This window comes from Fundulus heteroclitus, chromosome 14 (assembly GCF_011125445.2).
Source record: "Fundulus heteroclitus isolate FHET01 chromosome 14, MU-UCD_Fhet_4.1, whole genome shotgun sequence".
Taxonomy (NCBI): domain Eukaryota; kingdom Metazoa; phylum Chordata; class Actinopteri; order Cyprinodontiformes; family Fundulidae; genus Fundulus; species Fundulus heteroclitus.
In genome coordinates this window covers 968,943-996,077 of record NC_046374.1, presented here as the reverse complement: position 1 = coordinate 996,077, position 27,135 = coordinate 968,943, and the positions used below count along the sequence as shown (strand labels likewise).

The following is a 27,135-nucleotide window of genomic DNA, read 5'->3' as shown; positions in this document are numbered from 1 at the left end:
GCTATTGAAAGTGTTTATTGGTGCATATACAACGCATTCTGGACTCAAAATGGTTTCAAGATTATACAAAGGTCTATAGGAGGCTAAAAACGCAAGCATGATGTACCTGTATATAAAACAAAAGTGGGATAAAGAGACAAATGAATTTCAGAACAAATTTGGCTTATATTTGTGAATCTCAGTGGAGTTAAAGAGCTCAACCTCATGGAGAACATTTGCCTGAAAAAGCCTATGCAGAGATTTTATTATGCCAATACAGAAATCCCATAAATCAGGCTCATCCAATTGTTGGAGGTAATGTAGCTCTAAGAAAGCTAATCGTTTTCACCTGTTTTGGGCCTGCCCAGTTCTAACCAAATTTTGGCAGAATATACGCACAGAACTAAGAATTGTATTTGGGTCAAAAACATTTTTTTAATGGGATGAGTTGCCCTTTGGGAGGTCACACTCACTACCATTAACCAGAAAGAATAAATACTTATTCAGCATTCTGAATGCGGCAACCAGAAAGGCAATAAAATAAATAAATAAAGAGCATAAAAGTAAAAAAAAAAGGTTCAGATCTGGTGACTGCGCTGGCTACTCCATTACCGAAATACCAGCTGCCTGCTTCTGCTCTAAATAGTTCTTGCACAATTTGGAGGTGTGTTTAGGGTCATTGTCCTGTTGTAGGATGAAATTGGCTCCAATCAAGCGCTGTTCTCTTTTTCTGGTGAGCGTTTAATTGACCCCACAAATGTGATGCTCCAGAAACTCAATCTGCTCAAAGGAAGGTCAGTTTTGTAGCTTCTGTAACGAGCTAAATTGTTTTCATATGTGTGAACATGATTGCACAAGGGGTTTCTAATCATCAATTAGCCTTCTGAGCCAATGAGCAAACACATTGTACCATTAGAACACTGGAGTGATAGTTGCTGGAAATGGGCCTCTATACACCTATGTAGATATTGCACCAAAAACCAGACATTTGCAGCTAGAATAGTCATTTACCACATTAGCAATGTATAGAGTGCATTTCTTTAAAGTTAAGACTAGTTTAAAGTTATCTTCATTGAAAAGTAGTGCTTTTCCTTCAAAAATAAGGGCATTTCATTTTCATATATATATATATACTTCCTGGTTCTTTCTGCTCTCTGTTGGTTCTTCTGCTGTGTTGCATGTTGCCCTGTTTTCTCCAAGCTCTGAATATTATGTTGCTGTGATTTGACATATTGTAAGTGTCTTTTAAATCCTTTAAATCACCCAACTCCTAGATCCAATGCACTTTGGTCCATAAACTCCACGGTACATGACAATAACAGGAGATTTCCCAAATTACCAAAGCAGTGTGTGATCATCCAAACAGAAAACTAGGCAAAAAAAAAAAAAATAGCTTCCAAAAAAGAGATTTAAAAGTGTGAGCTAAGACTAAATTATATGTTACTAAATTATAAATAGCACAAATATTATCAGTTCTTTTAACTGTGTTGAACAGGCATCATAATGCAGTGTTTGTAGAAAGGTGAAACAAAAACTAAACAGGAAGTCAAAAGTTTTGCAAGTTTTACATTGTGTGTACGCGGAAACCACATTTGATGCGGAAAAAGGAAATAAAGAAAAACAGAAGCGTGATGGCTGCAGAATCTGAAGTAGTGGGACTTACAAACAAGAGCGTATATTTTCCTTTGCAGCAAGCGTCAGCACAGATTACAAATGCAAAGCTATTTATCCCATTAGCAGCCTCTTCCCAGTTTCACAAAAAAAGGCTTTTAAATCATTGGGGAATAATAAGTAAAAATCACTGACACCACAACGTCTCTGTTTTACAAGTCATCAAAACAGAACGGCTGTGACCTCCAGTGAAAGTGCTCCTGATGGATGATAGATGGAGCTGTGATATGCTTTAATGACCTGATGTGAGCAGCATGGATTTGACTCAAATAAGAGGGGATAAAAACAGCACAAAACACCAATTTTACGTTCATTTTTATTTACCCAAAGATCAGATTCTAGTCAAGCTGATTGATAACCTGCTGTTAACATGTCCAGGGCTCATTAAATAACTTTAAAAATGACCAACCTTGCAGAAATATCGCACCCCTTACCCCAAAAACTTCTTCGCTGAGCCGCTTCCGCCGTAACAATAAAACGTTATTTCTTCTCTGCCAGAGCGACGTGATGCTGTCTAACGGCCGCCTGTTGCGCTTTCAGTTTCATTTCTGCCCCCAAGTGTTAGTAAACCTCACCATCCGCTTTTCCTCTGTCCTCAGAGACAAATAGTGAGGCGTTCAAAGACCCCTGAAAATGTTGGAACTTAAAACACACACACACATAGCTATATAGCTATATATATATATATATATATATATATATATATAAAACTGCTCTCTCACCCACCCATTATACGCCTGAGCAGGGTGGGTGCCTCTCCATCTCCCATGCTCGGGTCTCTCTACCAGAGGCCTGGAAGCTTCAGGGTTCTTCTTGGGATCTTAGCTGTTCCTCTTATGGACTGAGAGGCCTGATGTTTCTCCAGGTATCTGTTGGAGCACACGTGTGTTGCGGAATACATTTCATGCTCGCGTAAAACAGCATTAATACTTGGATACTTTTTATTTTTTAACCCAGCTTGATTTCAATCAACAAAATCCACAGCCATAATGAGGCTAATTGTAGTAAAACTGTAAAGGCTAACAAAAGAGGTATGTCTTTTTGTCTGATTATACTATATATACTTTATTATTATATAATGTAAGAACACAAATGTTGTTGTTGTTTTTTTTCGTTCTCTCAAAACAGTCCAAATATCAGCATTGTTTTTCAGCAACATAACATCTATTCATTGTTGGTTGATTACACTTCAAAGCATGATTAGTGAAAAGACATGAGGGGAATTTTGAAACTATACATTTCATTTCTACATGTTGGTCTGGTAAAAAGAAAAAGAAAAAAAGGCATAGGTACCTTGTTGTAAACAATTCACATCTGGTTTAAGCTTTGGGAATTTTTTATTTTGTTGCTTTAGTGGCACAAATAAAAGGGCAAAGATATAAAAAAGTGAGATATGCAGACAGTCAGCACAGCCGCCACGCAGAAAACTTTAGAGCACCTCATGCTTCATTCTCCTGACAACCTTTGGGCAGATACTAATTTCGTTTTTCAACCAGACATGGCATCTACCAAAAGTACCAACACCTGCTTTAATGGCTGGGGTATCACTCTGTTTGTTTGGTGAAGAAAACCGATGTGACCATAACCCCACAGAGATTCTATTGTGTATTTTTTATTTAAAATTTTGGACTTGATCTTGGACAATTTTGGCGTTTTATAAACCGTGAGTCATAACAATCCAAAATACAAAAACCCAACTTGAATCACAGTTTTCTTACATTTAGTTGTTCTGCTGTGCCAATTCATAAAATGTGCCAAGTTGGCATTAGATTAGAGAAACCACGCTTTGAGACAGTATAGCAATAAAGTATTCAGGGTGTAGCTGGTATTATAGATTGGCTGTAATCTTGTAATCTTCTGTTATTAGTCTTCACAGGTTAATAGATGGGTTATAGTAGGTTAATGACAAAATACTATTCCCGATCATTACCATTCAGGTAACCAGTGATAAGCAGTATAGGTACAGCTTTTCTGCCATCTGCAAAATATGCAAAATCTGTACTGAAGATAGTCTTTTTAGTAAGAGTAAATACATAGTTGCATTAAGGAGTTACCCTAGCAATAAAAAACCCTCCATTGCATAATTCAAACTTGATCTGTGTTAAAGTCATGTGGAACAAAGTTAACTGAACTAAGATTAAAAACCTATAAAAAGTGAAACCTGTAAGTCACATTGATTTAAGAGGATTGACAATACCGGAGAGTTATCGGCAGACCACAGATCCATATTACATAGTGGCCCCATGTGATTTTACATCCACTAAAGTTTGTTGCCTTAAAAAAAGAAAACAATACAAACCAAACTCTGAAACTCTAAGATCTTGGGAGATTTCCTTCGTTTTTCCCCCAAATATCCTGAAGAGAAAAAACTCGTCCGTCCTTAATCAGTTTCGGAATGTCTGTCAGTAGAAATCACCAAAGCCTCAGAGTTCATCTTATCCCGTTTAAAGTGCGGGCTGAAGTAAGGATAGATCTCATCTCTAAACGAACACTCGGTGAACGAGTAGATGTGAGACAGGTTCGTCACATCATAAAAGGAGACGAGACCGTCCTCATAGTCCACAAACACCCCAACCTTCCTGGGTTTCTCTTCAAGGGAAAGTCTGATGGGAGGTGCTGTCATGGCTGCGTAATTCTCCTCCTCATAATGGACCAGAACCCAGTAACCATTATCTGGGTTCAGTGAGAGCTTTCCCCTACGGTCGGCGCTGCCTCTGGCTACTCCTAGGTCCCATCCAGTCTTGTTGTTGACCTCCACCTCCCAGTACGACTTCCCAGTCGTCAAAGAGTTGAGTCCAAGGACGCTGCCAAACACATCAAACCTCTGAGGAGTATCAGCCACTTCCTGGTTTTCCCCTCCATCTTGTACTGCCTTCCCATCAGGTGAAACGATGAGGCGTTGGTGTGCAGTGTCTGGGTCCAGCTTTATGTCCACTGTTAAAACAACATAAACATTTATTTCAGGAGGTAAACTATTGTTACTGTTGTGCTATATTATGAAAAAGTAAAATAAGTTATTAACACACCTCTGAACTTTGGGAGTTTCTTCAGTTCTATGAACAGAAGACAGAAGATCAATGATGTAATCACAGTCTCCACTTTTCTTACCATATAGACAACTCTTACCAATGCCCGCCAGCTTCTCCAGCTCCTGCTCAATGTTTTTAATCATAGTTGCTGTGGTTTTTCTCGTGAAGCCAAAAGACAGAGAGGTGTCGAGATCCACATTAGTCCAGTTTTTCATTTCATCCTGGACTGAAAAAGAAGGGTACTTCTGCAAAGAGAAGGAGAAAACATATCATTGCGCATGGCTCTAAGCAGAATCTCCAAAGTGACCTTATTGTAGACCGCATGAAAGCTAAAAAGCAAGGTTTCAGATACCAGACCTGTAAGAAATAGATGTGATCTTCAAGGGCTGAAATGTTGTCCATTTCGGCAACTGTTGACTCAAGTCTGTTGATTTCAGCTTCCAACTGATCGTTGAGGTGTTTTGCTTCTTTTTCAAGTACGTGCCTCCTGATTTTTAGTGGCTTCGCTACTTCTGCCTTGGCTGCCTCCACTATAGCAATCACAGCTGTGAACACAGCCTCAGTATCCCACCAGTTAAGCTGCTCCTGAAAGTGAGTATAAACAGTCATTACTTTACGAAGATTACTGGATTCTTTTCTGTCACGTATTCTGCAGTCACCACAACAACAACAACATTTAGACCCTTTTAAGACATACACTACCAGTCAAAAGGTTTAACTTCAATTGTTTGTCTTTATTTTTATTACTACCTCAGGGAACTCCTTGAGGTAAATTAAATGTTTGTGTCATTTACTAAAATGCATAACAGTCTGAAATGCAATTGGAGTAAAGTGATTTGTCAATTACCTAATAAATGTTATAAATGTTATTTTCTGTCTCTGTCTCTCTTCGAGGGCGGTCGGTTTTTTCTTCAGCTTTCCAAAGCTCCTTATCTGCTATTAACCTTCCCCTTCTCTCCTGCTACTTGCTTCGTTTTGTGTCCTTTGTGCCATTTCTTCATAACAACCGAAAGCTCTAAGGAAATTATGGATTTCGTCAGCTGGTCTCTCAACGCTATTGATCAAATTTTTTCAACTGGAAAGCAAAGGACCGGGGAGCGTGCCTGTCCCGACGGAACCTTTTTTTGCGGGATACATCTTGGACTCGTGGGAGAAATGGTCCACAGTGTGCCTCTCAATTCTTTCTGTTGAGGATGTCGAAGATATCTACTTATTCGGATTTACGATACTTGGATTCCTTTTTTTTTGGTCTCAGAGGATATTTAATGTATCAACACCTTCAAAAGCTGCTGGCGGTCAACATGGCCTTGAGCAGACTGCCGGCGGCAGTCGACGTGATCACTAAGGCGTTAAATGAACAAAACGGTAGGCTGGATAAGCTGACCGCGGTTGTGGTACACAGAGGTGAGATGGGATAAAACCTGGAAGTGTGAACGTTAACTAGCCCATCGATTGGAATATTGGAATTGGATCCAGGAGACAGCAACGAAAAGACTCTAAAGCTGAAGGAAAGGTTGGGTTCAGCTTGTTCTCACAACAAATTCTGTTTTTAATCAGACTTCCCACTATCTAAATTCTCCCCTGAGTTGTTATGGCGAGATCACACAACCCCCCTCCCCCCTCCTCCCCCCGCTGACATCTGTGGATGTTTTCTGAACTGTTGGCTGCCGGATAAGACCAAGGACAAATGGCCTCTGGAGAGCTCCACGGAAATATAAACATTTTCACCCATACAGACACACAACTGATGCTCATAAATACAGATGAACTGCACCCGACCAGTCTCAAATGTTGACCTTCTGCATATATGTGTCTCGTGTTATTTGTGCTTCTCGTGCAATGAGGTTTTTTTGTCGGTTGCTTGACTCTTTATTTGTGAGAGCATAAATTGTCAAGTATCTGTTTTTTTTCTCCCTCCACTTCCCCCATGTTGTTGTCTTCTTCCTTCAACAGATAAGGGCAGCACCTTGTGGACACACTAGTGTCCTTGGCAGCACGGCCTCAGTGAACCGTCTCCCCCCCGGAAATATTTGTGATGTTTATGTTATGGTGATGGTACTGAAAAAGCAATTTCCCTCTGGGATTATTAAAGTATATCTGATTCTGATTCTGAAATGTGATCAACGTCAGACTGTAGGTCTGCTTTTGACACCGACTCTAGTTGCATATTTTAACAAACTGCTGTAACTTGGTTTCCCGTCTAGGATCTGAGACTCTGCCTCTTTTGTCACATACTGACCTTGCAACTCTTCAGAGCCTTATTGACCTCGTCCATCTTTGTTTTTCTTATCATTATTCTCTTTTGTAACTCCATCTTGGTGCTCTCAAGTTGAGCCTACAGAGAACAAAGATAGAACATTTTCAAAACTCAAACATGATCCTCCATCCTTGCTTTCATTGGGACCTGCCCGTTGAAGAAACGGCAATGAGCTCAACAGATGAGGGACACTCTTAAATCGGGAAGTACCTTCTTCTTCTGCCATTCCTCTTCAGTTGAGACAACTTCCTCCCAACCTCCTTCTATACATTGCACACAAATGCACATCTGCAGCTTCCTGCTGTACAGCTCGAATGGTCGTCCATGGGCCAGGCAGGCTCTTGCATCCAGGTTGTTCACCGGTTCCACCAGCTTGTGGCCCCTCAGCCTTTTAGCTGTAAAATGAGTCTCCAAGTGCGCTGAACAATATGAGACCAGGCACACAAGACAGGACTTCTCAGCCCTTAGCCTCGGCTCGGTACAGACGTCACAAGCAACTTCCCCGGTTGCCCCAGTATACTTCTTGCTTTTTGGGCTTTTCATCTGTTGGGCCATGTCTTTCAGCAAAATGATTGAAAACAGCGATTTTGTCTTAAAGAGAACACATGGCTTTAATCTGAACTGAACAAATGCAGCATACTAGGTATCTTCTGCAGAAGTTACAAGCTGTAGTGGCCGGATCAGCAAAATCAGTCTTGTGGAAGGAGCAGGTTAGATGGTGAGATTCTTCTCAGCAAGTGGTCATTGAGTAGGTCAGTGGTGGACAGCATGCCTGTTTAAAAAAGACAGCGTGGTGAAGGTAAAGTCTGTTAATATTTTGTAATCTCCTAGACTGTTACATCAGAAGACAGGTGTTTAATTGATAGATATTTAAGCTGTGGAGTCTGTCCTTCACCACCATTCATGATGCAGTGTAGCAGTTTTATGGAATGTTACTGTGTTTACTAAAGTTCAGAATTAAACAAGCAGGTGTGAATTTCAGATTGTGCCAAACTTGGTAAAGATCACAATCACAGAAAGTTCTGGAGTTTCCCAACCAACATTGATACTGACGGCAGTAACAACTAGAAAAGTAACTGCTCTCAGAAGAGCATTGTGTTCTTTAGTTTCTTTTTATGTGTTGCAACATGTTAGAATATTGATATCTAGAAAACAGCTACCCCACAAAAAAAAAAAAACAGAAAAAAATACACTGTTGCTCAGAATTCTCACTATTTAGGAAGACCTACCACCAACTCCACATGCCAGTGAATGTTAGGTGTGCTTGGAATACTTAATATTTGAAATCTTAAAACATGACAATATTGGTTGTTGACAGCATGTAACATCTGATGAATTAAGTTTATGCTATTAGTATAAGCTTTAATAGGAGAGCTTTAAGCTTGACACCCTGTGACCTGAACTGAGACTCTTATTCTGAAATTAGATTAAATTAGAAAAGAAGTAGTTCTTGAGTTGTCCTGATGTGACGAGACAGATGATTGGTTGCCTGGAATCTGGAATATTGATAGCAGAATGATAACAAGACATAAATGATTTATTGCAGGATAGATGTTGTCCACAACAGCTGGACAATGACACAGAAGATGGCATCTGATTTATAATCCTACCATTTTTTTAAGGAATCTGGACTATATTTGACCATTTCTAACTCAAAATGAAGCAACTAAGCAACATTTTCTGAGAAGCTACAATTTGTAATAGCTTTAAATTGGTCTGTCGCGAGGTCATGTGGTGCAAGATCTCGCTACACCTCTAACCAACACAGAATGTTTGTAAGAAGAGAATTTAAAACACCCTGTGATTTTTCTTTAAAAATGGCAAAAACAAAAGAAACGGGAGTTTCTAAGCTTGCCAAGAATAACGCTCCTGCATCTTCTTGTGAGCCTGAGTTTTGTATTGTATCGTCTCATTAAATGAATGAGATTACATTAATAATTTGCTTTCTGTGTTCTAAACCTTAATTATTTTGAGATCTAATGCAGGCTGTACTCATCCAAGACAATGCTTTTTGTCCTCTTTTCATCAACTTCTTTTTTTGTTTCCAGGAATTCTTTCTTTTTTTATTTTTTGTATTCATTTATTCATTTCACAGCATTAGCTGCAACGTATAGCGACTGTTCGGTTGTTCTGCAGGAACATCTGTCTTCTTCAAGCAACCTTAAATAATTAAAGTCAAAAATTATATTTCTACAAATAAGGCAAGTTTCAAAAGGTCATCAGATCCTTCCTTTTCAAACCACTATATAAAAAAGTCAATCGCCTGGTGGATACTGATAAGCACCGAGTGTCAAAACAAAACTAGGAAGAACATGCTGCTCTGGTTTGTGGAATACCTTCCACACCATGATCGAAAGTTAGTTTTAATGCATCATGAAGGTTATTTAGGTCATTTGTGGATAGGGTCCATTATAATCTGTTTATGGTAGTGTGTACTGTTGTGATGTAACATTTCTCAATTATCTGTATTCCTTCTGGTGCTAAGGTGATGGTGCAAGTCTCTCTTATGTGTGATGTAGAAGAAGCATGAATTATAATTCCTGTTATTTATTCATCAGATCTGAGTCTTTATTGGATTTATGAATTCTGTTTTCAAATACATAATGGCCCCTTACTTGAAAATCTAAAAGTAGATGAATCTATATTTTGTTTACAAAAATATGATTATTATAATAATAAGTATTATTATTAATTATATTAATACTACTACTACTACTACTACTAATAATAATAATAATAATTATTATTATTTTTATTATTATATTATCATTATTTATTACGCACCTATTTTTTAAAAGAACCAGTCCTAAAACCTATCACACTTTAATACGTTAAGCTTATAGTGACACACCTGTTGTGTGAATTGTTCCTGATAGATAACTCACATTTATAAAAGAAAAGCCTTGCTCAAGAGCAGCTCAGCTGTCATTTAACACTTTATTACAGACACACTGCCTTATAGTGTAAAACTATTACTTGGCTACTGAAAATGTGGAGCAAGGTGTCAAGTTTAACCATATATTTGCAAGACGTAAACACAACAGACTGATTTGAGCATAAATACAGTAGGTTCACAGGCTTTTACCTTTTGGGTGCTTCTTTTGGACTTCCTTCCTGTGCAGGTTTCATTTCTAATCAAAAGACCAGCCAGGATGATCAACCTTATTAAGAGAGGGACGCTGCTACCCAAATAAATACCCCAGTTATCTGCCTGCAGGTGGTGGGCGTGTTGCATGTTGAGCCACAGATAAAGAACAAGACTTGGCAAGAGGAGTTGATGGGATCCAGAAAGAGGTTTTATGTTTACAGTGTGTGTTGCTCAAAGCCTGTTTGACTTGTACTGCGCGTAAATTTGCATTATGTACATTTAAGCCATAAGAGAAGGTGAAAACAAGATGAGTTTGCATGTACAAAAAGAAAAAAAAAACATGAAAACAATGTTTGGTTTCATTTGTTTATTTTTATTACTGAGTTATATAGCTTAAGACCAGCATACATTAATAAATATTTACATTGCATTTTTCAATGTCCTGATTTTTAAAAGGTGTTTTTACTTTAAATTAGATTTTTTTTCATGATCACATTTTAAAATGAAAAGTCTAACTAAATATTCATGGAAGGATGCAACTGTAAAACGCATGATTCATTGTTACATTCTGAGAGTTGCCATGAAAAATAGTAAGTAATAACAGAGCTCACCATGCACTCTGCACCTTCCACGGCCCAGTCTGAAATAAGCGGCTTTCACCTTCCCAAACTGCTCACAGAAGAAAATGCTGCGTTTGCTTTGAAAGACAGACCTTGGAAACGTCATATCTGAGTTTTAGGTGCGATGGGATTTACTAGCTGCGGTGGTGCTATCTACTGGTAACAAAACAAGCAATAACAATGTACTTCTCTCCAATTGATACGTTAAAACACTAACGGAACATTGCCACATATTGAGCTTGCACTCAAATATTTGTTCCACTGATTAGTTGACACAAACTATTTAAACATGAAATAGCATGCAAGTGGTGTTTAAGAGTGATGGCAAACCTTTCTTTAAAAATCGGTTTGCTAAATTTAACAAGAAGAACATCCTCGCTAATCTATTTATTGCCATGCATCATTAAGATTATTATTATTTTTTTTACAACATATCGCTAAATAAAACTAATCACACATTTTCAATGGAGGACAAACGCTTGAATTCTTTCTCCATTTCAAAATTCTTGCCGGTAGAGATCACCAAGGCCTCAGAGTTCATCTTATCCTGTTTGGTGTGCGGGCTGAAGTAAGGGTAAAGCTCGTCTTTGAACGGACACTCGGTGAACGAGTAGATGTGAGACAGGTTCGTCACATCATAAAAGGAGACGAGACCGTCCTCGTAGTCCACAAACACTCCAACCTTCCTGGGTTTCTCTTTAAGGGAAAGGCTGATGGGAGGTGTTGTCATGGCTGCGTAATTCTCCTCCTCATAATGGACCAGAACCCAGTAACCATTATCTGGGTTCAGTGAGAGCTTTCCCCTACGGTCGGCGCTGCCTCTGGCTACTCCTAGGTCCCATCCAGTCTTGTTGTTGACCTCCACCTCCCAGTACGACTTCCCAGTCGTCAAAGAGTTGAGTCCAAGGACGCTGCCAAACACATCAAACCTCTGAGGAGTATCAGCCACTTCCTGGTTTTCTCCTCCATCTTGTACTGCCTTCCCATCAGGTGAAACTACAAGACGTTGGTGTGCAGTGTCTGGGTCCAGCTTTATGTCCACTGTTGAGGTCAAATCAAGAGTATTTTATCAGCTCAACGATGCATTACTTAGGAGATACCTTGAGGAGAAAGTATAATGTGTTGCCTACCTGAAAACTTTGGGAATCGTTTGAGTTCTGCAAAGAGAAGATGTGTTTTTCAGCAATGTTAGTAAAAAATGATGATAAGCTTATAATAAAGTCAGGTTTTACCAATGACATCCAGCTTCTTCAGCTCCTGCTTAATCTGTTTGACCATTGTTGTCGTGGTTTCTCTCATGGAGCCAAAACACAGAGAGGTTTCAAGTTCAACGTCTGTCCAGTCTTTCATGTCCTCCTGGACAGCAAGAGTCGGGTACTTCTGGAAAACCAGGAAAAAACGACAACGAGATGACAAACACATTCACAAAACCTCAAAACTTCCAAGACAACCAGGATAGATTATTGATGACTTTGGAGAACCATTGATTTCCCTCTGACCTGTAAGAAAAGGATGTGATCTTCAAGTGCCGAGATGTCGTCTAGTTCTGAGATTGTTTTCTCGATTTTGCCAATTTCTGCTTTCAGCTCACCCTCAAGACCTTCGGCTTCTTTAGCCATTATCTGCCTCTTGTTTTCTAGTGGCTTAAGGACTTTCTTCTGTGCTGCCTCCACAATGGCAACCATAGCTGTGAAAACAGACTCGATTTCCCACCACTCATTGTCAATCAGGTCCTGGAGATGAGAATAAGAATTTCAGAAGTTGTTTTTCTTTATCTTATTTCTGTCTAACAAATTATGGTGTCACATCCCAGTCACACTATTGTTTTATCTGCCAATGCTTTTTGTACGGTATGTGTTGGCTTTAGATAATACACATGCAGTAGCCCACACACCATGATCTCCTCCTAGGCCAGGCTGTTAAAGATCTGCCAGAGAATCCACTATAAGGTTACTGTGCCTTTAACAACCGAGAAAGCGCAGGTGATGTCATGACTTTCACATTTTGCTGAGGCACCTCCGCTTTCTCATGCACCTTAAGGAAAAAAATAATTTTGTGGAAGTCCATAGTTCTGGTTCATCCTTGACTGCAATTTGCAGATATAGCAGGGTGGCTGGTTTGCCCCATAATATGTGGGCATAAACACGATGGGGATGTCCAGGGATGGTACGGTTCCGAAATATGGTGGGTTCTGTGTCCCAGAGGTGGACCTGTTCTGGTGTGATGGGTGTCAGCCCCAGAGTAAATACTAAAAATGATGTGAAGATGTAGGGGGAAGCTGATAATGACGTGATAAAGGTGTGTGCCCTGGTTACTCTGGCATTTAGGGAGAAAAACTAAAGACATCCCAGCAGCTGAAAAAGGACACCTTTTTATAGCCTGTACAGATAAGCCCAAAATCAGTCATAGCTCTGCTAGATTTTTAGAGGGGTTAGAGTGATTTTGGCCTTTGAATGCAAATATATGGTTTTAACTTCATACTGCTGTGTCCATAACTAGTAAGAACACATTATGGAGCCACAATGTTTTGAAAAAAAAATCTTTATTTACCCTAACCCTAATCCTCTGGGGGGATAAGGGCTACAATGGCTGAATATGGCAACTTAAAAGCCCAAAATATTCCAAAGATTAATACTTAAAATTAGATGGTGATGGTAAAAACTTCTCGAATAAATTTTAAGTTAAGGTGCAGGACTCATGGCCACATTTTCAAACTTACAGAGAATAGGCAACTTATTTGGTTATAGTGACAATTTATGGTTTCTTTTTTCTGACCCTTAAAGCCTCTGAGACGTTTAACTTGAATGGGGAGAACTTTAAAAAAAATTAACACGATACAAAAAGTGGCAATGATCTGTTGACATTTGGAAAGTGAAGGAGTTAGTTGATCTTTGATTGAAGTTTATTTTTATTTTTTTACACCAAGTATCAGATTTTTGGTCAACCTGGGAGTGTTTTTGGTGCTAGCCCTTTAATTCTAGTTGACAGACTGGTCTTGTTAGAGAATCTATCTAGTGTCAGACATAATGGCTGGTATGCCTACCTTGCAATCCTTTAACGCTTTGTTAATCTCATCCATCTTTGCCTTTCTCATTGAAATCTTCTTTTCTAGCTCTGTCTTGGTGTCCTCAAGTTCATTCTGTAAAAGAAAACAAGATAGTTATCGTGCAATTGAACTTACTCTTCCATTTCTTTAACAGCAAAGTGGTTCTATAGATAAAGTGCTGCTTATGAATGAGGTTTACAACACCTTCCTCATGAGCCATTCCTGTTCGGTCGAGACCACTTCCTCCTGACCTCCCTCTATGCACCGAACACAGATGCACATCTGCTGCTTCTTGCTGTACAGCTCAAGCGGGCGTCCGTGGACCAGGCAGGCCCTTGCGTCCAGGTTCTCCACCGGCTCCACCAGCTTGTGGCCCTTCAGCCTTTGAGCCGAATGGTTTTCCAAGTGATCGGAACAATACGAGGAGAGGCACACGAGGCAGGACTTCTTAGCCTTCTGCTTCGGCTCCGTGCAGACGTCACAGACTACTTCCCCGGCTGCGCCCGAACTCCTGTTGCTTATTGAGTTTTTCATCTCCTGGGAAATGTCTCTCAGCACAATGTTGACGTCAGGAGCTCTGCTGAGGTGCTTTTTGCAAAGAGGACACATGTCGTTCACCCGATATGGGGAGATGCTGAGCTCTAGACATCTACTGCAGAAAGAGTGACCACAAGGCGTCGTGACTGGATCTTTGAATATTTCCAAGCAGATGGAGCAGGTTAGATTCTTCTCCAGAGAGCAGTCCCTGGGCTGGACACAGACGGCGGCCATGTCTGCTACGAGAAAATATTTCACCTGCAGTTAAAGCTTCCTGACATTTTAAATCTCTTTTTGGTTTTTATTTTAGCTAATGACAAATATCCCACATTAGATGCAACACAAGCAATAAGAAGAACTTTTTTCAAACGTTTTTCAGCAGTTAAACCATTTTCTGTTAAGATTCTTCTATGTTGATTAGTGATGATTTATACTGTACATTGCCAGACAAGGCACCTCCCCAACCCTCAACATTAGTTTATTACTGTGAATGCCTACTGCATTCACAGTTCTTGAGATCCTCTTTTGCGTTTTTACTGTTTAAAGTTTGATTCGCTTATGTGCTTTTTTAAACCATAACTTTAAGAAAGCTCATATTTATCCCAATAAAACAGAGGTCTTCAGCGCCAGTCCTCATGGCTGGTGCCCTGCAACTTCTATGTGTGTCTCTGCTTCAATACACCTAAGTTAATCATCAGGTCATTAGCAGGACTCTGGAGAACTTGAATTTTATACTGAGGAGCCAATTCAGCCATTAGATTCATATGTGTTGGGCCTGGACGACATCTCCAGGTTGCAGGACACCGGACCTTGACTGGAGCTGGTCGCCTGTGCTCTAATGTAGCAAAGGGAAAATTAGACCCAGCTCTAGCTGGAACATATGTAGGGGGGCTTTAGCTTTTTCCAAAAAAGTAAAAAAAAAAAAAACTGGACTTTCTTTCCGAAGTTTGAAGATGTTTTGCTTCCTATCCATAAAGCTTTCTCAATTGTCTGGAGTAGTATGGAGTTGCAAGCTTTATAGTACTGCCCAACAAAGGCCTTGTAATGGTATAGATTACATGCATATTGAACCAAAACAGGTCCACCCCCTTTAAACATTTTTGGAAAGACCATGACCTGGATGACTGAGAATCTTCACCAGCTTTATCTTTTGCATGTGTGATGCCTTGCAATGGTATTAATGTTGGACTCAAACATTAATGTAATTTGTTGGTATTTTATGCAATAAACCTCAATGTGTTCCTTAACTGTGAAGTGGAACCAATGAAATGTTGGTTTATTCAGACTTTTTTTGTTTTATGTTTATTACATTTTGGTTTATTTTGTAAACTGAGTGATAATCTTGCTGGAAAGGGAACTTCCACCTCAATTTAGACTTTTTTCAGCCTCAGGCTTCACGTTTACTGTTATCAGTGCCTTGGAATTAGCCTTATTTTATTCTGATCAACTCTGACCAGCTTTCCTGTTGCTGCAGAAGAAAAAAAACAATCCCATGGTATGATGCTGCCACCACCAAGTTTGACGATGTGTTCAGGGTAATGTGCTAGCTTTCCTTTAATATATTCAGGGGTTTCCCTCATACAGCTGCAGGGCAAACTGCAGAAAAGACCCCTTATTCAACTCTGGCTTTCTTCTTGACATTTTTGACTAAAGGCAGAATGCACTACTAATTATCCCATCAATAGATACCCTTATCTGTGCTGGTGTTCTCCGCAGCTCCTCCAAAGTAACCATGGTTACTTTGGAGGAGTAACCATGGTTCTCGCATTTTGCTCAACTCGGATTGATTTCATTGGATTTTATTTGGGTGTCTTTGAGTAAAAGGTGCCAAGCACAAACGCAGGCCACACTTTTACGTTTAAATAATAACTGTAACACTTCACAGTTATGGACCCATTTCTGTTGACCAATCATAACACCCCAATAAAACAAATATACATGTTTTTGCTTGTAACGTGAGAAAATGTGTAACGATTCAATGGGTGTTAGAACATTTGTAAGGTACACATCTCAGTTCTGACTATGGTTGTACTTTCTACCAGTTTGAATAATAAACTGACTATAAGGCAATGTATACGGTTATTTATTTTTAACTGTACATTTCTGTAGGAAGATTTGTGGGATCTTTTAGCTTACGGTGTTTTTCAAAATCCATGAAAAGGAAAGTTATGTTAAGTTGCTAATATTTATTAACCCACATTAAAAATGAAGTAAATTTCCTCCTTTGAAAGTTGCACATTTAAAATCATTAGATGTTGAATAATTGCTGTGGTGCAATATGAAAGCGTTTTGTGTGTGCAGACTTAACCTGAAAAGCTGGGGAACTGGCAGCAAGAGTAAACAAAGAAGTCTCAAAGGTTACTGATCTCCATTCAAAGGCCAGCAATACATTTGCTGTGCAACTTTATATTGGACCTCTTGCTCTGAGTTTGTGATATACAACTCTCATTTGAAACTGTGCCTTTTGTGTTTTTGGTGTCTTTAGAAAATAAATTATTTGCAATAAGGAATTACAACATCAGCAGTATCAGATAAATGCATTGGACATTTTTCATTAAAAGCTAAGGCGCATATTAACACGTGTCACAAGCTGTTGCATTCAGGCTACAGTAAAACAGCTTCAGACCAAAGTGTTACAAACGCAGGCAGATTTATCTGTCTCAAGTGAGACTTTTAAAAAGTCAAGCATGTTAAAAGGTTTTGCCTTTTCAAACATATTTGTGGAAAAAAAAATCTTGCATAAAGAGTTCAATTCTACCTTCAGGCTGAAGAGATGTTCCCGTCCTCACAGGTGTTTGTGTCCTCTCTCCACCCCCACCCAGTGACTAAACGAGTCCTTTTCCGTGGACTTCCTCCCTGCGTTAAGTTTCATTTCTGATCATGAGTCCAAACAGGCACCTCCTCCATCTGGAGTGGGAGGATGGCACAAACCTAAGCAACCAAATTATTTGTTTGCATATGACGGGGCTCGTTGCATGTTGTGCAACAGATGAAATTCTCCACTTGCCCCGAGGGCTATCGCTGGGTGTAGAAGGATATTTTTATTGGTTTGTGTCTTCTTTGTGACGTACTGTTAAGCCTGTTTTGCTGGAAAACAGTTCCAACTGTCTGTAAAGTTTCATCCTTTTACTTCCGTGCCAAAAAAAGAAACAGGGAAAAAAACAACAACTGTGATTTCACTCTTTGTGCGCAACTTCATTTTTATTCAGTTTGAGTTTGTCTGAAAATAAATGTACCTATAATTTGCAAATGTAAAACAAAATACTCTCGAAGTTGCAAATTTTCTGGAAAATAGACATCAGACATAATGACTACAAATTAGGTTTTAACAGGCGAAGTCAACTCGGTACCTTCCTTTATGGTCTCATGCACTCTGCATGCCTGGGGGGTTGATTCTACCTTTGTGCCTGGACTTAAATCACTGTAATACCTGGTTTCAATGATTTAGAAGCCTGGCAATATTTCAGCAGTGTAGTGTTGTCAAATCTGCAGCTATCAAAAGAAACATGGTTGAGCACATTTACTGATCACTCACCACAATGTATAGACCAGAACCATAAAGTACTAGGTTGTTTAGTGTTTCTGTTATGCCTCTTTAGATAGCTTCTACTCCGGGCACCACACTGGTTATGTGAAGGTATCAACACCCTCATGCTGCTCTCCTTCAATCTGTTTAGTCAATCACACACACATTCACACCCTTTACATACTACCAAGAGAAACCATTTAGTTTATTCAGTTTATTCAGTTTAAACATCAACAGTAAAAGTCAAACATGTTCCACATTCAGCTGCTTTTTGCACCAGCCTTAACCATAAAAGTGTGAATTTATATAATGACGTGGCAATGAGCAACACAATACAGTCTTTAGTGTTACGCAACAGTATTCCAGGAACAAGAGACTTTTTGAATAGTGAAATAACTTAAGTTCCTGTAGCTATGTCTAACATAATGTCTTCAAACAGGCAAATTCACCAAATTGCAGCTAAGACAAATTATATTTAGAACGACCATAAAAAGGCACAAAAATACAGAAATTTTCATACCCACATTTAAAAAACTGTAAACTGAAGTTTGAACTAAAGCAGGATGCATTTACATGGTGTTTTTCTAGTCTTACTGACCCTCAAAACACCACCTACTGTAAATTGGCCCCTGCTGCCTAAAGTAACTACTTTAATCCTTGAACCTAACTTACAGCTCTCATTTGTCAATTTAAATGTGCAACTTTCAATTTGCTGGCATGGAATATTAAACCACTCAGATACCACTCTTTCTCAAAAAGCCACAGTTGACGTAAATTAAAAAAAATAAAATAATTTAAACTTTTTGCTTCAGAGAAACTCTATTTCTCTGAAGCATCATATCACTAAAAACATATCTTCCTCTTCCGAGCTAAATAAAGTTCTGTATCATCAGTACGGAATACTCTGGCTGAGAAATATGGAAAACCAAATGCTAATATTCAGAATCCATTTTAATGTTTTAATTGTGAAATAATCAAAGGGTCTGGGTTGATCTCATATTTCATATGTAAACTAAAATATGGATAAAGCTCATCATAGAATGAGCACTTGGAGAATGAGTAGATATGAGACTGGGCCATCACGTCGTAGAAAGACAGGAGACCTTCCTCGTAGTCAACAAACACCCCCACTTTCGTTGGTTTGTCTTTAAGTGAAAGACAAACGGGTGGCGCTGTCATCACTGTGTACGTTATAAATGGTTTGGGTGCCTCACACTCTTCAAAATGTACCAGAGCCCAGTAGCCGTTATCTGGGCTCAAAATCAGTCTCCCCCTGCGGTCGGCGCTGCCTCTGGTTACACCTAGGTCCCAGCCGGTGCTGTTGCTGACCTCCACCTCCCAGTACCACTTCCCAGTCGTCAAGCAGTTGAGTCCCAAGACGCTGCCGAGCACGTCAAATCTCTTTAGAGAATCTGCTACCTTCAGGTTTCGTCCTGCATCTTTCATTTTGCTGCCATCATCAGAAAGAAGCAGGCGCTGATGCGCAGTGGCTGGGTCCAGCTTCACCTCCACTGCAAAACCCAAAGTAGAAAATAATGAATAAAGAATTTAACTATTTTTGAGACAGGTTATGATAGAGGAAAGTAAAATGCATGATGTACCTGCAAACTTCGAGAATCTGGCGAGTTCTGTGAAGGTAAAATTTGTTTTTGATCAGTGATACCAAAAAAAGGTAAATGGTAAATGACTTCAAAGCGCTTCACACTACAGTTTAGTCATTCGCCCATTCACACCCTGACGGTGGTGAGCTATGTTAGTAGCTACAGCTGCCCTGGGGTTGACTGACAGAGGCGAGGCTGCCATACACCGGCGCCACCGGACCCTCTGACCCCAGCCAGCAAAAATGTATTTTATTTTTCTTTTGTGGATATGGCGGACTTCATTTGACAGGAAATGGGATTGAGAGAGTGAGGGACAACATGTGATGGTCCACAGGCCAGGACTCGTACCCGGGACGGCGTCGTTAAGGACCGAGCCAACCGTACATGGATCACGCCCTCTACCCCTGTGCCGCCACCATTCCCCGAGAGTCAACACTTACCAATGGTGGCCATCTTCTCCAGCTTCAGCTGAATATTCTCTATCATTGTTGTTGTGATTTCTCTCATGGAGCCAAAAGACAGGGAGGTGTCAAGTTCAACGCCTGTCCAGTCCTTCATATCCTCCTGGACTGAAAGAGACGGGTACCTCTGGAAGAAAGAAACAGGTGAAAAGACAAAGGGATGAAATAACGGGCTTAAAAAGCCTCACGCATAACCTCTCTGCACAATACAGAAGAAATGATCAATTACAGATAACCTTATTTGATAAGGAATTTTAAAACAAACGTTTGTGGTAGAGTCATGTCTGACCTGTAGGAAAAGGATGTGATCTTCAAGTGCATCAATGCCGTCTAGCTGTGAGATTGTTGTCTCGAGTTTGTTGATTTCATCTTCCAGCTGGTCGTTGAGATCTTGTGACTCTTTATTCAAGAACTGCAGCTTGTCTTCGAGAGGCTTCAGTGCCTGAGCCCTGGCTTCCCTCACAACATCGAGCACAGCCGTAAACAAAGCATCAATTTGCCACCACTCGGTCACAATTTGCCCCTAGAACATGAGAAAAGTCATTTGCTTTAACAATTCTTGCCCTTTACCTTTCCTTTCACTTTATTGAGTACCTCATAAAAAATCTCAACACACATGGTATGGATAATTATGCTTGGGGTGATGTTTTTCTTTGTACCGATTGGTCTTATGCTATTGTAAAAAGTTTTTATTCCCCTTTAATTGTGACCTCCGTATTAAGAAAAATGCATTGGTGGGTTAAGTGGCAGAGTGGAGTGTGGGAGACACGGCCATTAAAAAAGCAAACTAATCCTAGCCTTATCGGCTCCCATATTGTGTCATTTACTGGATTTAAAGATTGAATAAACAATACATACAGACAATTTGTCATTTGTGTCTCAACCAACAGGAGCCTCAGTAGTGCACGGACTGTTGTGGGATGGCATGCCATTCCTCAAGCAGCATCTGTCGCAATCTACCAGCATGATTGTGTTTCAAGTCAGCTCAAAAACACTTTAGGAAAATTATTATAACATGATGTAAATGGCCCACTTAAGCTGATTCAGAAGGAGTTCAGTGGAGTTGTGTTCGGGACTGCAGGCATCTCCATTCCATCTACTCTCACCAATCATGAAGCTAGCTTCTGATGAACCCCGCTCTGTAAGGGCGAGATCTGACAAGGGATTGGCAGGGATTGGTGAGGGGAATGCTGGGATTGGCAGGGGTCTGATAACGGGTTGGTGAGGGGAACGCTACCCCACACATCAAACTGCTTCTACCTGAAGCTGATTGGCATTAGCAGGGAGGATGTGGTAGGTTTGTCATAGGCACAGTCCACATGCACCGCTCAACCCACAGATACATTTTGCTCATGTACATGGCACCCTTTCAGTCTTTATAAACAGGTTTTACAACTGTTTGATTAATATTTTCAAGTACTGTTGTCAAAAAATGTATAATAATCAAACACCTTACTTCTTGAGGCAGGTTTAGCTCGCAACATTTTGTTTCAAATGGTTTCCTAGTGCATGTGTGCACGCCTGAACTGTACAGGGAATGGATACAAATATCAGTAACCTTTTTTTTTCTCTGTGTGTGCAGCCCTGTGAACCTTGGATTTTGATAAGAACAGAAATGTTGAATGCCAGTTTTGGTTGCACTCAAACATCGCAAAACCATATGCTAGATTAACAAGCAAACTAGCGAGAATGTTTAGCAGTCTTAAAATGTAAAAAGTTATCCGGGGGTTGTCAGATCTTTGAGGCCAGAGGATGTGTTTCCTGTTGGGACTGGTCCTGTAACTTTAAACTTTAAACATTACCCATTAACCTTTTTATTATTACCTTACAGTTCTTTAGAGCTTCATTGATCTCATGAATCTTTGTGTTTCTTGCCATAATTCTGTGTTGCAAGTCTTCCTTGGTGTTCTTGATTTGATCCTGCAGAAAACAAAGAGAAAACATTATCTTCTCCAAATTTGCTTGAAAAATGTTTCTTTCAAAATGTGTCCAATTATGCGCGCCTACATAATTTGCATTTCTTCAACGTAGCGCGGTAAGCTTAGAAGTGATGTCTAATCTTATATTTCAACCAAATGTGAAAATGTGCAGCACCTTCTTCTTCTGCCATTCCTCTTCGGCGGAGACGACCTCCTCCTGACCTCCGTCCAAACATCGAGCACAAATGCATGCCTGCCGCTTCCTGCTGTAAAGGGCAAGCGGGTATCCGTGAGTCAGGCAGGCCCTTGTATCTAAGTTCTCCACTGGTTCCACCAGTTTGTGGCCCCTCAGCCTTATAGCTGAATTATGAGGCTCCAAGTGTGTTGAACAGTAGGAGGCCAGACAGACAAGGCAGGACTTCTCGGCCTTCGTCTTCGGTTCTGTGCAGGCATCACAGGGCACGTCTTCGGCAGCACTGGTACCCTGGCCATTAGCCAAAAGCTCTCCCATGTCAGCAGTTGGTGCGACAGCTGTGGTGACAGATAAATGCATCTCTACATTGTCACTTCACTATCTTAACAAATAACTATTTTTTTGTACTTCTTTGACATTTTGTAAATTTATTTTATCAAGACTAGAGTACTAGTCTCAGGTTTTTAGCGGACAAGTTATCTAGTTGTGATCTTTCTATTCGGATTGACTGAAATCCCGGTCTAGCCCTTCTGATGGTCCACTTGAGCCCCAGCAAATCCTCTTTAACACATCATAGATGTTAAAATCAATGTCATGAAGCAATATAGCTGGTTGATTCTGTATTTGAATTAATAGCGAACAAAAGTGTATATAGGGAAAGAATATTTTCGTATAGCTATTTCCTGAACTGTGATCTGATTCCACCAAAAAAGAGAGGTTGGTTAGGGATGGCTGTGGATCAGTAGGTAGATCAAGTTTCTTGCAATCTTAATGTTATGGGTTTGATCCTAGCTTCCTCCTCCTTTAACGTCATTATGTTCCAAGACAAGGCACCTATCCCCAGGCTACCCAGCGATCAGCGCGTTTGTGTTACAAACATGTGGGTTTTTGTGAATGCGACTCTAGTAAAGTACTTTGAGAACTTGGCAAGTCTGTAAATGTGCTTTATATATTCAGTCCCTGTACCATTTTAGTCAGTTATTTTGAGACTTGTTACACACCTCTACCATAGTGTGGCGCTATATACTCATCCAAACTGTATATTAAATTCCTTTCTAACTACAAATGCATGCATTGAGAGAGAAAGCTTGTATACGAAGCTTAATAAAGCAGAGGATAAATAAAAGTTACATAGCTCATACATGTGGCAAAACCAGTGTTAGAATAAAATTAAATTAGCCTACCACAAAACCTATAATACATATTAAAACTTGAGGATAAGTGTTTCACTGTTTCACTGTTTCCACTGAGGACGCCATCTCCTCTGCTCTTCACCTGAGCCTGGCACACCTGGAGGAGAAGAACACGCACGTGCGGATGCTGTTCCTGGACTTCAGTTCAGCGTTCAACACCATCATCCCACAGCATCTGGTGGGAAAACTGGAGCATCTGGGCTTCAGCACACCCCTTCGCAACTGGCTGCTGGACTTCCTAACCAACAGACCTCAATCAGTCCGGGTCGGACAGAACACCTCTGATGTCATCACCCTCAGCACGGGCTCCCCTCAGGGCTGCGTCCTGAGCCCCCTGCTGTTCACCCTGATGACACACGACTGCGTCCCCAGGTTCACCACCAATCACATCGTGAAGTTTGCGGACGACACAACGGTGGTGGGCCTGATCAGAGACGACAACGACCAGGACTACAGAGAGGAGGTGGAGCAGCTGGTGGGCTGGTGCAGAGACAACAGCCTGATCCTGAACGTGGAGAAGACGAAGGAGATCATCGTCGACTTCAGGAAGAACCGGCCTCACCATGCTCCACTGCTCATCAACAGCTCAGCTGTGGAGGTGGTCAGCAGCACCAAGTTCCTGGGGGTGCACATCACGGACAACCTCAGCTGGACTGTGAACACCATGTCACTGGTGAAGAGGGCACAGAAGCGACTGTACTTTCTGCGGAGGATGAGGAGAGCCCGCCTGCCCCCGCCCATCCTCACGACTTTCTACAGAAGCACCATAGAGAGTATTCTGACCAGCTGTCTCTCTGTGTGGTGTGGAGGCTGCAGTGCCTCCGACTGGAAGAACGTGAGGAGAGTGGTGAGGACAGCAGAAGGGATCATCGGGGCTCCTCTTCCCTCCATTAAAGACATTTCATCGCAGCGCTGTGTGTCTCGAGCCCGTAACATCATCAGGGACCCCTCACACCCCCACCATAGACTATTCTCCCTGCTGCCCTCTGGAAAGAGGTTCCGCAGCATCCGTTGCAGGTCCACCAGGTTCTGCAAAAGCTTTTTCCCTGCTGCCATCAGACTGTTGAACTGCTGAAGTATAAAAACGGACTGTGTACCACACTCGACCCGCTAATTTGCACATTTGTATGTATCCTTCAATATCGCTGCTGCACTTTTCCGTAAACGTACTGCAAAACTGTTTACAATGCAACTGTCTATTGTTAAATCACTGCTGCACCTTACTGCATAATTGTTTACATTGCTTACATTGTTTTTACATTTCAATCTGTCTACTGCTCACTGCTGCACTTTATCCGAAAGTTAATTGAAAGTTATCCTGTATTTGACTGTGATTTACCACTGCATTTTTCTTATCCTGTACTGTAAATTCACTGCAAGGTATCCTGTAGAGTTACTGCAATCTTTCTGAGCTGTATGAAAAAACGAAATTTCGTTCTGTATGCACTCTGTGCTACAAAATGACAATAAAGAAAGTCTAAGTCTAAGTCTAAGTCTAAGTCTAAGTTCATCACAAGAACTTTGCAAAAGCAAAAATACAAGCTCTGGAGCAGGATTTTACCGTCAAGTTGCTGCAGAGTTTGGCCTTCAACTTGCAGAGCCATTGCCATTATCAATGTCTGTCCTGATTCCTCTACTCCCACCTACCGAATGACGGTGAAGTTTCATTTCTGAAGAAAAGCTCAGTCAGGCACCACCTTTATTTAGATAGCAAGGCGGGCATTCAAACGCGCAATCCTATAATGTGTTTGCATGCTGCAGGGCGTGTTGCCTAGAGAGTGCAACATGTGCTGTTGTGTTCATAGTCCTGTGTATTGCTACATATGAAACCTGCTTGACTAAATAAACAAAGAATTCATAATGTCTGCAAAGTTCCAGTTATGTAATGCATTAACTGAACCCCATAGGTCTAAAAACACACCACAATCCTTTGATCAGTTGGATTATTTACAGACCAGCTTTTATGCTTAAAAATATAATAAAAAAAAGAAACAATCAACAGAATCACACCAATACTAAGCTAACTTTTGAAAAAGAAAGCAAAGTACAAATGACTTAACAAGGATTTTAGTAAGCAGGGACTTTAGAACTGAAAAAGCCATCATATTAGGAGTTAAATACATAAAGAACACATAGTACCCAAACCAGTACATTTAAATGGATCCATAAATATATCTTTCAAAATATGAAATGTGATTAGAAACATAGCTTATAAATAGTTTATAATCGTTTAACTGATAGCAAGAGTTGTTAAAACCTTTAAATTAATATTTAAGCAAGGTATTCTACCTCCATCCTGGAATGAAGCCACCATCTCAAGGAGGGGAAGGATCTGACACAGTCTGGGTCTATTGACCAATCAGTGTCCTGAACCGGGACTACAAAATATTTGCAACTATTTTAGCTAAAAGGATGGAGGAAATGAAGTCTTTTCGATTAATGAAGATCAAACTAGATTTACTATTGGTAGGCAAACCCAAGATAATGTAAGGAGGACACTCCATACAATAGGTTATGTTAAAAAGGAAAATATAACAGCGATTTCGATAAGTATGGATACAGAGAAAGCTTTTGATTAAGTGGTCTGGGGCTTTCTTTATAAAGTCAGGGAAAAGTGTGGCTTCCATAATAACTTTATTAATAGTGTGAGAACATTATCCACATCGTGTTGCAAGAATTAAAGTTAATTAGAGTCTCTCTGGGATTTACCTACTAACACATAGATTAAAGAAGATTTAGATAGATGGAATTCTTTACCCCTTGATTTATGCAACAGAATAATGGCAATAAAATCAAACATCTTACCGAGATCACTCTATTTGTTTCAGTCACTACCTATCCAAATTCCTGAGAGCCAGTTTTGATAGTGGGATAAAGCCATTTCTCATTTTGTTTTGAATGGTAGGATTACCACTTTCTTCAGATTTTAAATTGCTCCGGAATATAAACCGCATCATTCAAAAAATAAAGGGGAAAGAAGGAGGAAAAAAAAACATGTATAAATTGCACCAGACTTTACGCATTTCTATCACACAATCCAAGAATAGAAATTTACATTTAATCTGTTAAACCAATTTATTAAATTACACAGCTGCATCCACAACCAGGTGAATAATGTGGAACAGACCTGGGAGGATGAATGAGGTAAATGAGCAACTCCTACCAGCAAGGTGTTACGGCCTGTTACCACACAACGCTACCCTGCGTGAATCCAAACTGAAACAGCGAAACAACTTAACGACTGGACACATGTTTGTGTCTATAAGTTAATGTTTCAATTTACTGAAGTGGTACAGGAGCAGGATAGTTTTCACAAGCCTAGTGAGCCCTCTTGTGGCCATGGACGGTATCTTTACCCCTTGGTTCAAACTGCTTAATATGAATTACCATTTAAATTTGATATGTAAGTCGCACCTGAATATAAATCACAGGATCGGTCAAACTATGAAAAAAAGTGTGACTTATTGCCCGAAAAGATATAAATCAATTGCGGTAGATATAAAACCTTACAGCTGCCTAAACTTAATGGAGGGGTGGACCTGCCAGACTATTTCATAGCAGCACAGCCAGGACCACTCCTACTTTGGTGTAATACTGATTATATAGCAAAATGGAAGGAGATAGTTATCTTTGCTGAATAAACCATTACAGCGCTTACTAAGTAATGTAGCAGCCATTAAACCACACAATATACAGAATCAGTGGGTTAACCTTTCAATTAACATCTGTTTAGATCTGGTTAAACAATGGAATCTCCAAAAGAAATGAGTGTCCAGTATAGCTTTTCTCCACCAGGGTGGAACTGGTGGAGAAAGGTCTCAGATGTAGTGTTTGCTAAACGACTCTTAGTCTCAGTCTCAGGACTATTTAGTTCCTCTGTCAGTCCCTTTGTCTTCCAGTTACTATGCCGATTGCTCTGTTCAATAGCAATGGTCCCATTTATTTTATATATTTTTTTTACTGTTAGCCTCCCTCAGGCCCTAGATGTTCTCTTGAAGTGTTATTGGGGAGACCA

General features: G+C 40.2%; 3 protein-coding genes across 4 annotated transcripts; all 3 read right to left on the bottom strand.

Annotated features, from left to right (window-relative positions):
• Window positions 1-3,517: 3,517 nt before the first annotated feature.
• LOC110366680 (pyrin) lies at window positions 3,518-9,284 on the bottom strand. The gene is made up of 7 exons (XM_021309195.2): window positions 9,273-9,284; window positions 7,147-7,575; window positions 6,919-7,014; window positions 5,037-5,264; window positions 4,777-4,924; window positions 4,677-4,703; window positions 3,518-4,584 (listed from the first exon to the last, which is right to left on the bottom strand). The coding sequence occupies exons 1-7, from the start codon at window positions 9,282-9,284 to the stop codon at window positions 4,031-4,033; spliced, it is 1,494 nt and encodes a 497-aa protein (XP_021164870.2). The 3' UTR covers window positions 3,518-4,030.
• Window positions 9,285-11,062: 1,778 nt separating this feature from the next.
• Window positions 11,063-17,082, bottom strand: LOC118565603 (E3 ubiquitin-protein ligase TRIM39-like). 2 transcript variants are annotated; one of them, XM_036146000.1, is made up of 7 exons: window positions 16,986-17,082; window positions 13,895-14,466; window positions 13,688-13,783; window positions 12,144-12,377; window positions 11,877-12,024; window positions 11,775-11,801; window positions 11,063-11,685 (listed from the first exon to the last, which is right to left on the bottom strand). In XM_036146000.1, the coding sequence occupies exons 2-7, from the start codon at window positions 14,459-14,461 to the stop codon at window positions 11,096-11,098; spliced, it is 1,662 nt and encodes a 553-aa protein (XP_036001893.1). In that variant the 5' UTR covers window positions 14,462-14,466; window positions 16,986-17,082; the 3' UTR covers window positions 11,063-11,095. The 2 variants fall into 2 exon arrangements, with proteins under 2 accessions (XP_036001893.1, XP_036001894.1); XM_036146001.1 differs by having other exon boundaries at window positions 13,895-14,463.
• Window positions 17,083-18,618: 1,536 nt separating this feature from the next.
• Window positions 18,619-24,755, bottom strand: LOC118565873 (E3 ubiquitin-protein ligase TRIM38-like). Its single transcript, XM_036146924.1, has 7 exons — window positions 24,682-24,755; window positions 21,910-22,265; window positions 21,640-21,735; window positions 20,105-20,338; window positions 19,795-19,942; window positions 19,355-19,381; window positions 18,619-19,264 (listed from the first exon to the last, which is right to left on the bottom strand). The coding sequence occupies exons 1-7, from the start codon at window positions 24,728-24,730 to the stop codon at window positions 18,705-18,707; spliced, it is 1,470 nt and encodes a 489-aa protein (XP_036002817.1). The 5' UTR covers window positions 24,731-24,755; the 3' UTR covers window positions 18,619-18,704.
• Window positions 24,756-27,135: the final 2,380 nt, after the last annotated feature.

Coding starts and splice junctions, on each gene's coding strand:
- LOC118565603 (XM_036146000.1), bottom strand. CDS start 14,461: ATGGCCGCCGTCTGTGTCCAGCCCAGGGACTGCTCTCTGGAGAAGAAT. Junction 11,802..11,876: donor GAAGAAGCTGGATGTCATTG/GTAAAACCTGAC, acceptor TTCTCTTTGCAG/AACTCAAACGATTCCCAAAG. Junction 11,686..11,774: donor ACGATTCCCAAAGTTTTCAG/GTAGGCAACACA, acceptor TGACCTCAACAG/TGGACATAAAGCTGGACCCA.
- LOC118565873 (XM_036146924.1), bottom strand. CDS start 24,730: ATGGCAATGGCTCTGCAAGTTGAAGGCCAAACTCTGCAGCAACTTGAC. Junction 19,943..20,104: donor ATCACATCCTTTTCCTACAG/GTCAGACATGAC, acceptor TCTTTCTTCCAG/AGGTACCCGTCTCTTTCAGT. Junction 19,265..19,354: donor CAGATTCTCGAAGTTTGCAG/GTACATCATGCA, acceptor TGGGTTTTGCAG/TGGAGGTGAAGCTGGACCCA.
- LOC110366680 (XM_021309195.2), bottom strand. Junction 7,015..7,146: donor AGGAATGGCAGAAGAAGAAG/GTACTTCCCGAT, acceptor TGTTCTCTGTAG/GCTCAACTTGAGAGCACCAA. Junction 4,585..4,676: donor GAAACTCCCAAAGTTCAGAG/GTGTGTTAATAA, acceptor TTGTTTTAACAG/TGGACATAAAGCTGGACCCA.